The sequence below is a fragment of the Pseudophryne corroboree genome, chromosome 6, assembly GCF_028390025.1.
Source record: "Pseudophryne corroboree isolate aPseCor3 chromosome 6, aPseCor3.hap2, whole genome shotgun sequence".
In the NCBI taxonomy this organism is placed as follows: domain Eukaryota; kingdom Metazoa; phylum Chordata; class Amphibia; order Anura; family Myobatrachidae; genus Pseudophryne; species Pseudophryne corroboree.
In genome coordinates this window covers 458,048,480-458,066,438 of record NC_086449.1, presented here as the reverse complement: position 1 = coordinate 458,066,438, position 17,959 = coordinate 458,048,480, and the positions used below count along the sequence as shown (strand labels likewise).

The 17,959-nt window shown below is 44.8% G+C and overlaps 1 protein-coding gene and 3 pseudogenes across 3 annotated transcripts in view; 3 read left to right on the top strand and 1 right to left on the bottom strand.

Annotated features, from left to right (window-relative positions):
* PLXNB2 (plexin B2) overlaps positions 1-17,959 on the top strand; it is a 357,268-nt gene that overhangs the window by 323,712 nt on the left and 15,597 nt on the right. For all 3 annotated transcript variants that reach the window (XM_063927157.1, XM_063927155.1, XM_063927156.1), the window contains 5 exons: positions 2,502-2,658; positions 2,913-3,013; positions 3,301-3,385; positions 10,120-10,274; positions 10,396-10,556. In XM_063927157.1, the coding sequence (XP_063783227.1) occupies positions 2,502-2,658; positions 2,913-3,013; positions 3,301-3,385; positions 10,120-10,274; positions 10,396-10,556 (659 nt within the window). The remainder of the gene's footprint in view (positions 1-2,501; positions 2,659-2,912; positions 3,014-3,300; positions 3,386-10,119; positions 10,275-10,395; positions 10,557-17,959) is intronic.
* On the bottom strand, positions 11,160-11,278 carry LOC134939206 (5S ribosomal RNA; annotated as a pseudogene).
* LOC134939088 (5S ribosomal RNA) lies at positions 13,372-13,490 on the top strand (annotated as a pseudogene).
* On the top strand, positions 15,858-15,965 carry LOC134938740 (U5 spliceosomal RNA; annotated as a pseudogene).

Here is a 17,959-nt window from a genome sequence, read left to right as displayed (position 1 = left end):
AAAATATGTTGCGTGGTGTGAGGCCAGAAGGGCCCCAACGGAGGAATTTCAGCTGGGTCGATTTCTGCACTTCCTACAGTCAGGGGTGTCTATGGGCCTAAAATTGGGTTCCATTAAGGTCCAGATTTCGGCTCTGTCGATTTTCTTCCAAAAAGAACTGGCTTCACTGCCTGAAGTTCAGACGTTTTTTAAAAGAGTGCTGCATATTCAGCCTCCTTTTGTGCCTCCAGTGGCACCTTGGGATCTCAACGTGGTGTTGAATTTCCTTAAGTCACATTGGTTTGAGCCACTTAAAACCGTGGAACTAAAATATCTCACGTGGAAAGTGGTCATGCTGTTGGCCTTGGCTTCGGCCAGGCGTGTGTCAGAATTGGCGGCTTTGTCATGTAAAAGCCCTTATCTGATTTTCCATATGGATAGGGCGGAATTGAGGACTCGTCCCCATTTTCTTCCTAAGGTGGTATCAGCTTTTCATTTGAACCAACCTATTGTGGTGCCTGCGGCTACTAAGGACTTGGAGGATTCCAAGTTACTGGACGTAGTCAGGGCCCTGAAAATCTATGTTTCCAGGACGGCTGGAGTCAGGAAAACGGACTCGCTATTTATCCTGTATGCGCCCAACAAGCTGGGTGCTCCTGCTTCAAAGCAGTCTATTGCCCGCTGGATCTGTAGTACGATTCAACTTGCACATTCTGCGGCTGGACTGCCGCATCCTAAATCTGTAAAAGCCCATTCCACGAGGAAAGTGGGCTCCTCTTGGGCGGCTGCCCGAGGGGTCTCGGCTTTACAACTTTGCCGAGCTGCTACTTGGTCGGGTTCAAACACGTTTGCTAAATTCTACAAGTTTGATACCCTGGCTGAGGAGGACCTTGAGTTTGCTCATTCGGTGCTGCAGAGTCATCCGCACTCTCCCGCCCTTTTGGGAGCTTTGGTATAATCCCCATGGTCCTTACGGAGTTCCCAGCATCCACTAGGACGTCAGAGAAAATAAGATTTTACTCACCGGTAAATCTATTTCTCGTAGTCCGTAGTGGATGCTGGGTGCCCATCCCAAGTGTGGATTGTCTGCAATACTTGTATATAGTTATTGCCTAACTAAAGGGTTATTGTTATGAGCCATCTGTTCGTGAGGCTCAGTTGTTATTCATACTGTTAACTGGGTATAGTATCACGAGTTGTACGGTGGGATTGGTGTGGCTGGTATGAGTCTTACCCGGGATTCCAAAATCCTTTCCTTATTGTGTCAGCTCTTCCGGGCACAGTTTCCTAACTGAGGTCTGGAGGAGGGGCATAGAGGGAGGAGCCAGTGCACACCAGGTAGTCCTAAATCTTTCTTAGTTGTGCCCAGTCTCCTGCGGAACCGCTATTCCCCATGGTCCTTACGGAGTTCCCAGCATCCACTACGGACTACGAGAAATAGATTTACCGGTGAGTAAAATCTTATTTTTCTGTATACCAATCCAACATCGCCCTGGAATCCATGGCATCATGCAGCCTATGAGGATCCCCTTTTCAAACTCTGTTATCTCCTTCTGGCAAGCCATTTCATTAGCAAATGATCTAATCAGTGCCCGTCTACCTACTTTATACCTTCACAAACACGTGTCCATCATTCTGCCACACTTAGTATTAGCAGCCATTCAGTGTCTGGCTATTCTCCTGCTAATGTGTTAATTTTACTAATACAGATGTGCCCTCATACATCTTTGCTGCAGTCACACCAAACAGTCCCTCTTGGCATCCCAGATCGAATTAGAATCTTCCTGCTTCAGCCATGTTTTTGCTGAAAATGCATCTTCGTCGCAATGCAATGCAACCAGGATGCACGGGGAGACTGCTGATTAATATGATATGACACTTGTATATCTGCGTGCAACTGGTCCCTGAATGTGTAGAAGTGCTTCAATGTAGCTGCCGCATCTGTTTTCCAATGCAAGTTTTGTTCTGCTCCATATACAGACTCGGTCACTCACTATACACATGTCGTATATCAGATTAATCAGCCCAGTCTCTCCCCATGCGTCCTAGCAGCATTGTGTTGCAAATAAGTAGCATTTTTGACAAAAAAAAGATGCCTGACATTAGCAGAGTTGCACGGGACCTGTCGGCTCACTCACGCCAAGCATCTCGCGCAGCATGGCATATTGAGGCTGGATGTATGAGGACGCATCTGTAGGCTTTTGTTGATTACCCAGTTGTTTTGTTAATAGTGGTTCATATACTTTATCCTTTGCTCTTTACGGTCATGTGTTTTGTGGTTTTGGACAAATACCTGTGATATCGGGGACTTAGACCAGTGGTAGAACAAGATAAATGCTTCTGGATACCCTAAGGACTTTCTCATTGTACTTCTTAGTTGTTTCCATCTATTTCACACTTATAATGGATTTAATCTAATCAGAGCCCAATACACAAATGTAGTAAAGGCCTTTTACAATTGAAGCTCATGGCAGGAAGGTTTTAGTTGTGGTAACCAATGTCTTGTTATATCTCTTCTGCAGACTGTTAACGTCATTGTTCAGGATGAAGGTTTGGAGCCTGTGCCAGTAAAAGTGTTAAACTGTGATACAATCAAACAAGTTAAGGAGAAAATAGTCGATCAAGTTTACAAAAACCTTCCCTATACACATCGACCTAAGGCGGACAGCTTAGCACTAGGTACGTTTCTTTACCTCATTCTAGTGTTTCAGGTGTTTTGTGTCCTATGGGTTTACGCTTTAGTCTATATGTATTATCCACAGATGTGGCAACTTGGTTATTCATTTGTCGTCTTCACTAAATGACCTGATCTGTAACTTATCTGGTCACACAATGCACGCCCATTGCATCTGTTGATGACACTGCACAGTCTAATTCTGATTTATTTCATTTTACACAATAATCTTTTACGGAAACTCCCTGATCTCTTGCAGAGTGGAGACCTGGCTCAACCGCGCAGATATTGTCCGACTTGGATGTAACCTCACAGAAAGAGGGCAGATGGAAACGGATTAATACACTAATGCATTACAATGTAAGCAAGTTTTACCAATAATAATAATATTTTATATCCATGACTTCTAGAACATTTCTTGCCTTCTCTTTTCATTTGTGATAAGCATAATTACCCCAGCGCTCACATCTTCCACAGAGAAGAAAAACACTCCGTCACTAGAGCAGAGTACAAAGATTTGGTGACCTTCTTTTAAGGACATTTGTCCAGATGTTATTTTACATTTCATAGGTCTTTTTGCAAATGGTAACTGAATGCTGGCAGCTATTAATATTTCTGATACAGTATTTGTGTTTTTTTATTTGCAGGTCAGAGATAATGCCACACTCATTTTATCAAGAATTGGAATTTCTCAGCAACAAGAGGAAAATCACCAGGATTTCCCAGGAGAAAGTATGTGTTTTCTATTTAGTGTTATTATAACATCTAAGGTCTGACCCAGCAGCGCAAGTTTTCGTCGCAGTTGCCAGAGGCACAATAAACATTAGTGCCCCCTGAGAGATAGATGCCTCATGTACTCGCTGCCCCCAGCCATGGCCTCACACACACACACACAGACTGCCCCCATAACCCAGACACACGTGGCCCCCATAGCCTCACACATATACACGCTTCCCCCTTAGCGCCACACACACACACACTGCTGCATAGCTACACACACACACACACACTGCTGCATAGCTACACACACACACTGCTGCATAGCTACACACACACACTGCTGCATAGCCTCACACAGACTGCATAGCCTCACACAAATACCAGAGATGGGTCCATCCAGGATGTCACCAGTTCTTTTAAATGGGCAGAGATAGTATATTTATTCCATTAGATTATAGAAATTCTCAAAGTAGCACAGAGTATTGGGCAGGAATAGGAATAGAAGAGAGTAGGAAGTCAGACTGCATCATAGTGGAAGAAGCAGTGTAGTACAGTGTATCAGGGTACCGGTGGCGGCAGCCTGTAAAGCCGCTAAGGAGCCACCTGGAGCATACTTATAATGCTCCGGGTGCTCTTCTTCTTCCTGATCCTGGCAGCTCCTCTCCCTCTACTTTTATGTCTAATGATCTGGGGCTTGCACGGTGGAAAATCACCCCGCTAATGTACTGCTCCTAACACACTGTGGTGTGGTTCATTAGGGCGACCTACATTGGGTCGACCACGTTAGGTCGACATGGCCATTAGGTCGACATCAGTTTGTTTGTTTTTACCTTTTTGGGTGTCGTTTTCTTCGTAAAGTGACTGGGAACCCCAATTAGTGCACCGTGTCCCCTCGCATGGCTCGCTACGCTTGCCATGCTTCGGGCAAGGTGCCTCGCTGCGCCCTGTACAGGTTACTATTCCCAATTGCAGTCCACGTGGATCGTTAATTATGAAAAAAGTAAAAAAATTTAAAAAATAGTGAAAAACTCATGTCGACCTTTTTCCATGTCGACCTAATGACCGCCATCCATCTCACTGATACAGGAACATTGTGATGACACAGGCCTCCCTACATGAGAAAAACTTCTACCTGTTTTATCTTGGCCATGGTACGACTTTGCAGCTGGTGAGAGGGAGAAACATTTCCTGGTAGTGTTCATTGAATGTAAATCTGTAGACACGAAATAGTGCTGGAATACAACGGATGAATTTACTCTTTCTTTTTCATCCACTAGGGGTCACGTGAGTACTCTTGGGATATGGACGGCTTCCGCAGGAAACAGGGCACTGAATATTTAAATTTAGAACTCTCCACCCCTCCATATCCCCGAGTACCTCAGTGTTTTTTCTGTGCTCATGCACTAACAGAGGCTTGTGTGGGTTCCCACACTTATCTTTGAATATTTATGATTTTGATTTTAATTTTTCATTTTTACCTTTTTATTACTATTTCAAGCACATCCCTTCCCAGTTTCTCCTAAAAACATGGGTCCGGGATAGTGCCGCTGCACAGAAGCAGCGCATGGCGTGTCGGTCCTCACAAAGAGCACCCTCACAGCTACACGCAGCTCACTGATTGCTGCTACAGCTGGACGGAGCTTACAGAAAGAAGCCCCGTCACAGCCATGACCTGATGCAACAGCTGGACGGAGCTTACAGACAGAAGCCCCGTCGCAGCCCTCCCTACAGGAGACAAGGTATGCTGGGGGGGACGGGGCGGTCAGCGCACGCTGCCGCCCCGCTGTGTGGGGTCCGTGTTTAACCGCCGCCCGCACCCGCCGCTAATACACTAGCCGCTCTGTCCGGCAGCCCAGCCGCTCCGTCCGCGCTGTATCCAGCGCTAAGAGGGGGACAACCGCCGCAGCTGAGGATGCTCAGCGCTCACACTAGCGCCGCCGGAAGCCGCTAGCTCCAGCCAGCCGAACTCCGTTCGCTCAGCGGCTCTCCTCACAAGCGTCCCCCGCCTCCCTGCAATGAAGGTCAGCTTCCCGGCACCCGTTCCCCGCTAAACTATACGGAGCACAGGGGGAGGGGGGGGGGGGACAAGTCTGATCACAGACAGCGCTGCTGCAGGGGAGTGAAACTTATAAGGCTGCATAACAAGATTTCATATTCAGGCACCATAGAACGTTCCTGTCCTACATCTCTAACTCCACCGGAGGCGCAGTGGTGTTAGTGGGAATTTTGTTTCAGGTTTCACATAGGCTGGCCATGTGAACTGCACTTCGGCCATATATATATATATATATATATATATATATATATATATATATATATATATATATTACACACCTTAAGTAATAATTTTACTGAGTCGTGCAAGTGTCTGTCTTTGTCTATTGTGTTGTCTGTCTGCATAATGAGTAAGGCACCAGCAAAGACTAAAAATAATGTCTGTACATAAATCTATGTTTTGTAGGTTTCCACTCCGGAAGCCGGTTTCATTCCCAGATCCTATGTTAAGCAAATGTAATGGCTGGGTTGGCAATTAAAATTGGCCGCCGCTCGGCAGGAGCGGCAAGATCGGAGTCTCGGGTGACACCGCCAGCTCTAACGGAGGAGTCTCAGCCTTTGCAAAGGTCCAACTTCACTTTGGGTAACAGGGTGTTAATTTAATTGGTCTTCTAATTTAACCATTTCTGCTATGTTGCAGTCTGACAATTCTATGCCAAACCGCACGGCGCTAAATAAGGGTGAGGAGGGCACATTAGACCAGCAGTCAGTGCGGTTTTGACAACCAGACATTGATAATGACCAGTGCGTCAGTCTCTGAAGTTTACAGAGACTAAGGAGCCTCTAACATATAATCAGTCGTATTTACTAAACGACAGAGATCTCCAATGGGCTTCTTATTTCGGATATCTTACTAAGATGTTAGTAGAAATAAGCGAATAACCCGTTCTATACCTCACAGATTTAAGTCTATTTACCCGTTTCCACACAGTGACATCTACATTGGAGAATCCGCCATTGGTGAATTCGTCACTAAGGCGCACTATGTATGGAAACAATGACGATCACGTTATACTTATCGTTAATCAAATCTGACAAGCTGCTGAGTATCTATGTACAGCTTCTGCTGCAGGATGTTAGCTCGCTTCTCGCTTTTCATCGTCGCTAGTTACTGCACTGGCTGCGTTCTTGGCAAGCGGAGTCAGAGGTCAAAAGAATACGGCGGAAATACTCTGGTCCGGCGTTTAAATCCTTTAGACTTAAGTCTTTTCAAGGCTGTGGTACAGAAATTGTAACGCCAGGGCGCTAAAGTCACCAATAAGCCAGTGGCTTGACGGGCTCCCAGGTCATCTCGGATTTCCAATTGTGGGAGCGCGCCTTTAGACGTTACATTAGCCGGGATTCCAGACATCCACTGATGGATGTATCCGCAATTTAGGGTTAAAAGGAAGCTGTCTCCCGCCACTGCGCTTTTTCAAGACAGGACTGCCTCTGTCGGATGACAAGAAGGCGTTTTGGCAGATTGCCATTCAGTCTCTGCTGGATTCAGCAGTTTTTAATTCCAGGCCTGGTACACCAACAAGGTCAGGGTTATTATTCCCGTCTGTTTGTGGTACCGAAGCCGGAGGGCTCCGTCACAGTCTCAATCAGTAAGTCACTTACTACAGATTGAAGATGGAATTTCTGCGGTCAGTATTTGCAGATTTGGAGCCACAAGATTGCATGATTGCACTTGATTTCCAGGATGCGTACTAACACATTCCGATTTGGTCACCTCATCAGAGGTTCTTGCGTTTTGCAATACGCCACACCATTAACAGTGTCAGGCTCTACCGTTTGGCCTCTCGTCGGCGCCACGGATATTCACCAAAGTGATGTTTGTGATGATAGCTCATCTCAGATCCCTGGCAGTGACAATCGTTCCATACTTAGACGATCTGCTCATAAGAGCTCCGTCTCAACAGATGCTCCTCCAACTTGCACTGCTAACGTACAGCACGGTTGCAGTGTCAACTTCAAGAAATCGCATCTAATTCCGTCTCAACGACTTCAATTCCTAGGTATGATTCGAGATACGGTAAATCATAGAATTTACCTACTACACCAGAAAGTACAGATTATTCGCCATCTGGTACAATTAGTGTTCAAGCCACGCACACTCTCGGTACATTTGTGTATTCGCCTATTAGGAACAATGGTGGTGGCTTTCGAAGCGCTTCAGTTCGGAGGTTTGCACTCGCGTCCATTTCCACAGCATGTGCTCGCACAGTGGTTGCCCTCGCATCTGCAGATTCCCCACAGGGTGAGGTTGTCGCCAAGGGCGAGGGTGTCTCTACTCTGGGTGAGAGTCTCAGAAGTTGGGGAGCTGTAGTTTAAAATTGTCAGCGACAGGGTCTCTAGGCGGATCACGACAGATTGCTGTCTTTAAATGTCCTGAAACTCCGCGCAATTTACAAAGCACTACATGCTTCGCTCTCAGACTGTCCAAGTGCAGTCAGACAACGCGACGGCAGTCGCATACATCAACACCCAGGGAGGAACGAGCAGCTGCATGGCAATGCGGGAAGTAGCTCGAATCCTCAATTGGCCAGAATACCACCAGGTGATATTGTCGGCAGGGTTCATTCCGGGAGTGGACAACTGCGAGGCGGATTATCTCAGCCGTCGGAATTTTCATCCAAGGACTGGGCATTAAATCCAGAGGTGTTTCACATGTTGGTCCACAGGTGGGGTTACCCTCAGGTGGATCTGATGGCACCTCGCCACAATTGCCAAACGCCCCAGTATGTGTCCAGAACCAGAGATCCAAAGGCAGTGGCGGTGGATGCTCTCACAATCGCGTGGCCGTACAGCCTCGTGTATCTGTTTCCACCGTTTCCGCTACTCTCTCGGTTGCTAAAACGGATCAAAAGAGAGTCCGTCACAGTCATACTAGTGGTGCCTCATTGGTCTCGGAGAGCTTGGTTCTCGGATCTCCGCGGACTACTCGCATAAGATCCTTGGTCGCACCTACTACGTCCAGACCTGTTACAACAGGGTCCATTCTTTTACCCCGGTTTAGCGCGGCTGCGTTTGACGGGGTGGCTGTTGAGACCGCCCTCTTAAGAAGTGAGGGCATTCCAGTATCGGTTATAACAACCATGTTACGTGCTAGGAAGCCGGTTACGGCAGCTCATTATTACAGAATTTGGCGTGCCTATATAGGTTGGTGTGAAGCTCGGAAGTTTCCGACATCATCTTTCAAGTTATCCCGTCTTTTGTTATTTCTACAGACGGGGTTAGATGGAGGACTGCGTTTATCTACACTAAAGGTGCAGGTATCTGCGTTGTCAATTTATTTTCAAAGACGATTGGCTCTATTGCCGTCGGTACACTTTTCTACAAGGTGTCCTCAGAGTACAGCCTCCATTCATTCCACTTACAGCGCCATGGGACTTGAATCTGGTTTTAGATTTCTTACAGTCTTCATATTTTGAACCCTTACAGCAAGTGGATATAAAGTTTCTCACTTGGAAAACAATTTTTCTTCTAGCCTTAGCTTCGGCAAGGCGTGTTTCACATTTGGGTGCCTTGTCATGCAAGCCACCGTATTTGGTGTTTCCTGATGACACAGCGGAACTTCGGACGAATCCCGCTTTCTTACCAAAGGTAGTGTCATTTTTTTACATCATTCAACCAATAGTAGTTCCTGTGTTAACAACACATTCGGGAACTCTGAATGTGGTACGCGCATTACGCGTTTATGTATCCCGAACGTCTACAGTTCGTAATACGGATACGTTGGTTGTTCTCTATGATGCTGCCAAGTTGGGTTGGCCAGCTTCTCAGCAGACCTTATCCAGATGGATAAAACTGACTATACGTCAGGCTTACCTTAATGCTAGGTTACAGCCGCCTACATCAGTAACAGCTCATCCCACACGTTCTGTGGGAACTTCATGGGCAGCTGGTCGTGGATCTTCTATGACGCAGCTTTGCCGTGCGGCTACATGGTCTTCAGTGCACACGTTTGTGCGCTTTTACAAGTTTGATACGTTTTGCGGCATCAGCATCTAGCTTTGGCCGCCTAGTGTTACAGGTGTCAAACAGCTCTCCCGCCCACGGGGGAAGCTTTGGTACGTCCCAAGAGTACTCCAGTGACCCCTAGTGGATGAAAAAGAAAATAGGATTTTGGTACTTACCAGGTAAATCCTTTTCTTTGAATCCATAGGGGGCACTGGACGCCCACCCAGAGCAGTTTTACCTGGTTTGTATTAAGCTCGGGGGATCTTATGGTAACACATTTTCACCGAATGGTTCAAATTATAAGGTTCTATCGGTTATGGTGTCAACTGTTTAGTTGTCAGTCACGTTATGTGTCAACTTTGTTGTTGTCCGTTATGTTATATGTAATTCTCCATTGTCAACCTCTCTATAGTTCCTGTTCGGCTCAGTAAAAAACACTGAGATACTTGGGGATATGGAGGGGTGGAGAGTTCTAAATTTAAATATTCAGTGCCCTGTTTCCTGCGGAAGCCGTCCATATCCCAAGAGTACTCCAGTGCCCCCTATGGATTCAAAGAAAAGGATTTACCTGGTAAGTACCAAAATCCTATTTTCTGTGTTCTCCTAAAAGTATATATCGTGTCTACGCGATAGCCATGTTAAGTGATCCTTTTGCGTTTCGCTGTTTCTCCTGCTGGCACACACAAGCATAGTATTCCTTTGCCTAGGTTGGTTGATAAATGATTTGTGCTGTTCTTACTCTTCAGGGCACGCGCTACTAGAAGACGAAAACAAAGTGTGGCATCTTGTCCGTCCAGCAGATGAAGTAGATGAGGGTAAATCTAAAAGAGGAAGTATGAAAGCAAAAGAACAGACCAAAGCCATAACGGAAATCTATCTGACAAGGCTTCTGTCTGTCAAGGTAATCTTATGTTGTGTGATGTCTCTATTTGAACAATACATCTCATCGTGTACTGATGTCCACTTTTGTTGTCCACTGATGAAGGTTGGTTTTTTTTTTTGTGTCTTTTTATATGTAACAGGGTACGCTGCAGCAGTTTGTAGATAACTTTTTTCAGAGTGTTCTTAATTCCAATCAAGTGGTACCGCCAGCTGTGAAGTATTTCTTTGACTTTTTGGATGACCAAGCAGAGAAATATGAAATTAAAGATGAAGATACGGTTCACATATGGAAAACAAACAGGTGTGTTATATATATATATATATATAAATAGGCACATGAAAACAGGTTTAATTTACAATGTTATAACAATAGAATAATGGATACTTTAGATACTGCGGATTCTTGTTTTAGTTGTGAATAACGTACAAAAAGAGAAAAGTATGACTCTTGTTTGGGCGCACTCTTGTAGAAAACTAGAAGTTAATTAACAAGTAATGTGTCTAAGGATAAATGAAGTCTTTATTGTCTACTCTTAAAAATGCAAGGGGACTAAACACAACAGGTTAGGTAAAAATACTTCCGTAGATATGCCAACTGGAGAAATAGGTCTCCCAAAATGAAGGAATGTCCAGATCTTAATTATACCTGGATAAGTGCATATCGGAAGGTAGCCACATATTAAGCTGCTTCCATCTGCCCAAGATCTGTGCAAACTGTGTTTGAATTGATGTGGCCCTACATTGGGTTACATTCGTGAGTGGGAGAACCCACACACTAGGTAACAATTCTAGCAGTTAACTACTGTAATGGGTGAGAAGAATAACGAATAGAAATAAATGGGTAAGAGGATGAAGTATAAGTGGTGATACTGCTGTTGGTGTGGTTTCCACGGGGAAGAGTGTCTCCCTACTTCACTGGGTATTCCCTAGAGGTCACCCATCTAGGTACTGACCCAGCCCACCTCCGTTTAGCTTCCAAGATCAGACGAGATTGGGCGTGAACGTAGGGGTATGGTCGTAGAAAGGTTTGACCCTGTAGCACCAATGAGAGTGCACCGAAATGGGAGGATGAATTCCTCCACGGAAAGGAAATGCTTAGATTGCGACGAGAAAAGAATAGTAGTAGATAAATGAGTGTGAATCTGCTGTCCACGTTAGACTGAAGAGACGTGTCTCCTGAGGGGACACGCTCCCCGGAATCGTGGATGAGAGTTCACAGAAGGAAGAACAGCAAGAGAAAAAATGAGAAACAATATATGGGGAAGGATAAGTGAAAAGTAATTACAATTAGATTACAGTGGGTCCCTTTGAATCCTCTTTTATTTGGATTCTAATAAATCCTGATTCAAAACATATGCGAGTCACTGTGATGGGTATCAAAATAAATTCCAAACTAAATCATGATAATAATGAGTGGTGCCAGTTCACATGGTATGTATGTCACTGCTTGTACATAACAAATTTGAATGGCATTTGATACTGAATACATTTATTTGTGCAGTGCACCAAACCTAAATGTCACTCGTGATATCAACAGTAAATTCTTGTTCAGAACAAATGTCAGTGACTGACATGAATCAACATATGAGGCAAACAGGGAAGGGAAGGAGAATTGTCACTCATACAGTTCTCTCTTCGGTGAATGCCCTCAGAGGGACAGAAACATAAAGCACACAGTATGAGAGTACCTCAAGTAGAATACATGTAGAGTCACACAGCATCTGTCCTTAAATATACTTGAATGTGAGGGAAAGAATATTGCACAATATACTTAGGCAAAACAGAGATATACCATGCTTTTTCACTGAAAGCACCAACAATAGTGACAACAGAGATTCTCTCTGTAAAAGAGGCTTAAACGAATAAGGCAGATGAATATTAAGTGTCACTTAGTCAATTGGTAGGCTGACGGGGTACCCGCAGAGGATGCGGGGCCGCCAATACCTGCCCCTCTCGCAAGTTATGCAAAAAAGTACCCAAATGAGATAGTACACATATATGCTATGCAACTAGGCTGGAAACTCCAGCAATATTAATGATTTTTCCAAAGACAAGGGAATGTGCTGCTTTAGCATAAGTTCGGTGCAATAAAGTGAATAAACTTGAATAAATATCAAATATCACCACTCCAAGTATCAGACAGATGAGGTGCCTGCAAGGAAAACGCGTTTCACCCGGTTACGGGCTTGTTCACTTCCATTCTAAGCAGTGGTGATATCTGTGGGTACCCCGTCAGCCTACCAATTGACTAAGTGACACTTAATATTCATCTGCCTTATTCGTTTAAGCCTCTTTTACAGAGAGAATCTCTGTTGTCACTATTGTTGGTGCTTTCAGTGAAAAAGCATGGTATATCTCTGTTTTGCCTAAGTATATTGTGCAATATTATTCTTTCCCTCACATTCAAGTATATTTAAGGACAGATGCTGTGTGACTCTACATGTATTCTGCCTGAGGTACTCTCAAACTGTGTGCTTTATGTTTCTGTCCCTCTGAGGGCATTCACCTAAGAGAGAACTGTATGAGTGACAATTCTCCTTCCCTGTTTGCCTCATATGTTGATTCATGTCAGTCACTGACATTTGTTCTGAACAAGAATTTACTGTTGATATCACGAGTGACATTTAGGTTTGGTGCACTGCACAAATAAATTTATTCAGTATCAAATGCCATTCAAATTTGTTATGTACAAGCAGTGACATACATACCATGTGAACTGGCACCACTCATTATTAACATGATTTAGTTTGGAATTTATCTTGATACTCATCACAGTGACTCACATATGTTTTGAATCAGGATTTATTAGAATCCAAATAAAAGAGGATTCAAAGGGACCCACTGTAATCTAATTGTAATTACTTTTCACTTATCCTTCCCCATATATTGTTTCTCATTTTTTCTCTTGCTGTTCTTCATTCTGTGAACTCTCATCCACGATTCCGGGGAGCGTGTCCCCTCAGGAGACACGTCTCTTCAGTCTAACGTGGACAGCAGATTCACACTCATTTATCTACTACTATTCTTTTCTCGTCGCAATCTTAGCATTTCCTTTCCGTGGAGGAATTCATCCTCTCATTTCGGTGCACTCTCATTGGTGCTACAGGGTCAAACCTTCCTACGACCATACCCCTACGTTCACGCCCAATCTCGTCTGATCTTGGAAGCTAAACGGAGGTGGGCTGGGTCAGTACCTAGATGGGTGACCTCTAGGGAATACCCAGTGAAGTAGGGAGACACTCTTCCCCGTGGAAACCACACCAACAGCAGTATCACCACTTATACTTCATCCTCTTACCCATTTATTTCTATTCGTTATTCTTCTCACCCATTACAGTGGTTAACTGCTAGAATTGTTACTTAGTGTGTGGGTTCTCCCACTCACGAATGTAACCCAATGTAGGGCCACATCAATTCAAACACAGTTTGCACAGATCTTGGGCAGATGGAAGCAGCTTAATATGTGGCTACCTTCCGATATGCACTTATCCAGGTATAATTAAGATCTGGACATTCCTTCATTTTGGGAGACCTATTTCTCCAGTTGGCATATCCACGGAAGTATTTTTACCTAACCTGTTGTGTTTAGTCCCCTTGCATTTTTAAGAGTAGACAATAAAGACTTCATTTATCCTTAGACACATTACTTGTTAATTAACTTCTAGTTTTCTACAAGAGTGCGCCCAAACAAGAGTCATACTATTCTCTTTTTGTACGTATATTCCCCCCTTTTTTTGACTCTGGGCGCACCGCATAGCAATTGCTAATATCTAGCATTATTGTCCATCCCTGGCCCCTATAAGATTACCTATGTAGCTTTGAATCTAGGTCGGTGCAGGATCAAAAATCCTTCTTCTTTTTTGTGTAATTAGTTGTGAATAACTACAGATGTGTCCTCATACAATATTTCTTTTTCATCCACTAGGGGTCACTGGAGTACTCTTGGGATATGGACGGGCGCAGCCGAACAAAGGCACTGAATATTTAAATTTAGGACTCTCCACCCCTCCATATCCCCGAGTACCTCAGTGTACGACCTCAGTGTTTTTTCGGTGCTCACAGCACTAACATCGGCTTGTGGGAAGTTCCCACATTTGGTGGAAGATTTTATTAAATTTTTCATTTTTACTTTTTATTTTACTTTTTACACTTCCCTTCCCAGTTTCTAGAAAAACATGGGTCCGGGATGGTGCCGCTGCAAGGCAGCGCATGGCGTGTCGGTCCTCACAAAGAGCACCCTCACAGCCACAGGCAGCCCACTGTCTCCTGCAAAGAGCTGGACGGAGCTTACAGAAAAAGCCCCGTCACAGCCAGGAACAAGCTGGACGGAGCTTACAGAAAGAAGCCCCGTCACAGCCAGGAAAAAGCTGGACGGAGCTTACAGAAGAAGCACCGTCACAGCCAGGAAGAAAGCCCCGTCACAGCCAGGAACAAGCTGGACGGAGCTTACAGAAAGAAGCCCCGTCACAGCCAGGAACTGGACGGAGCTTACAGGAGAGCCCTGTCATAGCCCTCACTGCATGCGGCACGACGAGAAAGGTATGGTGGGGGGTCAGGGCGGTCAGCTCACGCTGCCGCCCTGCTGTGTGGGGAAAGTGCTCCTTTACCGATGGCGCCGCTGATTACGTACACCCGCCGCTGCTTACAGGTGCCGCCGCTGATCACCGCTGTACGAGGCCGGCCGAGCCAGCCACTCTATGCTGCCGCTATCCAGGGGAAACAGCTCGGAGCGGCCGCACGTCACTCAGAGACGCCGGCCGCTCTTCCAGCGCTGATTACCCGGCCACCGCACGCCGCTGATACCCGGCCACTGCTGTAGGAGAGGCGCCGCCCGCTCTTCCGGACGGCTCCCCGGCGCTATACACAGCGCTCCCTTGCTTCCGCTAGGCTCCCTGCACCCGCTCCCGTCCGCTGCAGGTAACATGGGGGAGAAGCTACCTCACAAGCAGCGCAGCTGCAGGGGGGGTGAGGGGGAGTAAATGCCCATAGCAGCAGCACCATATAGCAAGGCTGCAAGGGTTAAGAAGACATAGGCTGTTCAGCTTTTTAAACAGGCAGTTAGTTATAGGCTATCAGTGTCATAACCTAAACTATGTTTCTAACTGTAAGCATGGCAGCCATTTTTAACCATGCTTCCTGTTTTTTCTGTTAAGGCTGCCATATAATGTTAATACAAAATTCACTGCAGGCAGTGTTTATATTAACTGGAAGGCATGTATTGTAAACTGCATGTATTTTACTAAGGCCTGTGATTATCACTGTATAATAGGCTATTAAGCCTATATTAACACTGCAGCAGGTATTGTAACCTGTCCTGTGATTTGCAGTGTAAGCATGGCATGGGGGCCATTTTAATCATTACTGGGTCTTCCAGTTTATAATTCCAGAACATTCCGCCCATACACCTCTACTCCACAAGGAGGCGCAGGGGTGTTCGTGGGAATTTTGGTTCAGGTTTCACATAAGTTAGCCATGTAAACTGTATTTCCACATAATTCTGGAACATTCCTGCCCTACATCTCTAAGCCACCAGAGGCGCAGGGGTGTTAGTGGGAATTTGGTTCGGGTTTCATGCCCATGTGAACTGCTTTTCACATAAAGAATACTCTGGTTTCTCTTCACATCGAATAAATCTTTCGCTTTTTACTAAAGATTTCAGTAGAGAGAAACAACCATGAGTTTCATATAAATATGCTGTTCAGCAATAACATATATATATATGACACATAATAACTTCATATATATATGACACATAATAACTTCAATAAGTCGTGCAGGTGTCTGTCTGTTGCCTATTGTGGTGTCTGTTTACATAGCGAGTAAGGCTCTAGCGCAGACTAAAAAAAAAAAAAAAAAATAATTTTAAAAATCCTATGTTAAGCATTGGCAATTCACATTAAAAGAGCGGTAACATCGGAGTCTCGGAAGTTACTCCGCCAGCTCTAACAAAAGACAGTCTTTCCAAAGGGCCAATTTCCCTTTGGGTACCAGAGTGTTTATTTGACTGGTCTTATAATTTAATGCCCGATTCTATGTCAAATCTCACACCGATAACTACGAGTGAGAAGGGTACATTAGTCCAGCACTCAGATAGTGCGGGGTTTTTTGACAACCATACATAATCGTTCCAAAATGACGCGATCCGCCATTGGTAAATGCGTCTCTGTCAAACATTATAAAAACCCAGGATACATTTGGGTCACTAGACTCTATGTATGAAACAATGACGATCACTGTTAAAAGAAGCTGCAGAGTATATCTGTAAAGCTTCTGCTAACGCCGGTTACTTTCATCGTCGCTAGTTTAAGCGCGACAAGGCCAGAGCTTGTTTGATCCTAAATTTGATATTCAGCCATTACCGCATCCAGTATCAAAACGCAAATACTTGTACCGGCGTTTAATCCCTTTAGACTTCAGTTTTTTCCAAGCGGTGGTACAAAACAGTCACGCCTTGTAACGACAGGACGCTACAGTCAGCAAGCCAGTGGTTTGATGACCTCTTTTCCAATTGTGGAAGCGCGTCTTTACATGTTACATTTGCGGGGTTTCCAGACTTCAACTCATGGATGTCTCAGCTATTTACAGATTAAAAGACAAGTCTGCCTCTGTCGAACGGTTTGGCAGGTTGCCATTTAGTCTCTGCTGGTTTTCAGCTGTCTTTATAATCCAGGCAGTAGTACACCAACAGAGTCAGGGTTACTTATTCCTCTCTGTTTGAAAAAAACCAGACAGCTCCGTCGCAATCTCAATCAGCAAGTCATTTACTGCAGTGGGAAAATGGATTTTCTCATGTTAGTATTTGCTTATTGCAGCCACAAAATGGCATAATTGCACTTGATCTTCACAATGCGTATTTACCCATTCCGGTTTGTTCATCACAGGTTCTAGCGTTTGCAAATCGCCACAACCATTAACCATTTCAGGTCTACCGTTTCTTATCGCCTCGGGTATTTACCAAAGGGATGTTGGTGATGATAGCTCATCTCACATAAGAACTCTGTCTCAACAGAGTTTCTTTATCTTAGATGATCTGCTCCTAAGAACTCTGTCTCAACAAAGTTCCTCTAACTTGCGCTACTAATGTATACTGCGGTGGCAGATCAAGTTCAAAAATCGCATCTAATTCCGTCTAAACGATGTCATTTCCTAGGTAAGATTATAAATACGGTAAATCAAGGACAATTACCTACTACACCAGCAAGAACAAATGTACATCTAGTAATTAGTGCAAAACACGCACACTAGCGGTACATTGGTGTATTCACCTGTTAAGAATAATGATGTGTTTCAAAGCGATTTAGTTCGCCGCCCTTCACTCGCGTTTCCCACAGAGGGGCGAGGGTGTATATACTCTGGACGAGGGTCGCAGAGGTTCAGGAGTTTTAGTTAAAAAAGATCAGCGACAAAGGTTCTAAAACGGATCACGACAGATTGCGGTCGATAAATGTCCTGGAACTCCGTGCATTTTACAATGCACTACATGCTTCGCTTTCAGTCTGACCAGGGGCAGTCAGACAAAGCAACGGCAGTTGCATACACAACAACCAGGGAGAACCAAAAAGCCGCATGGCAATGCGGCAGGTAACTCCAATCCTCAATTGCTCAGAACACCATTATGTGGAAATGTCAACGAGGTTCATTCCGTGAGTGGACATCTGTTACACAGATGATCTCACCCGTCAGGATTTAGATCCTGAAAACTGG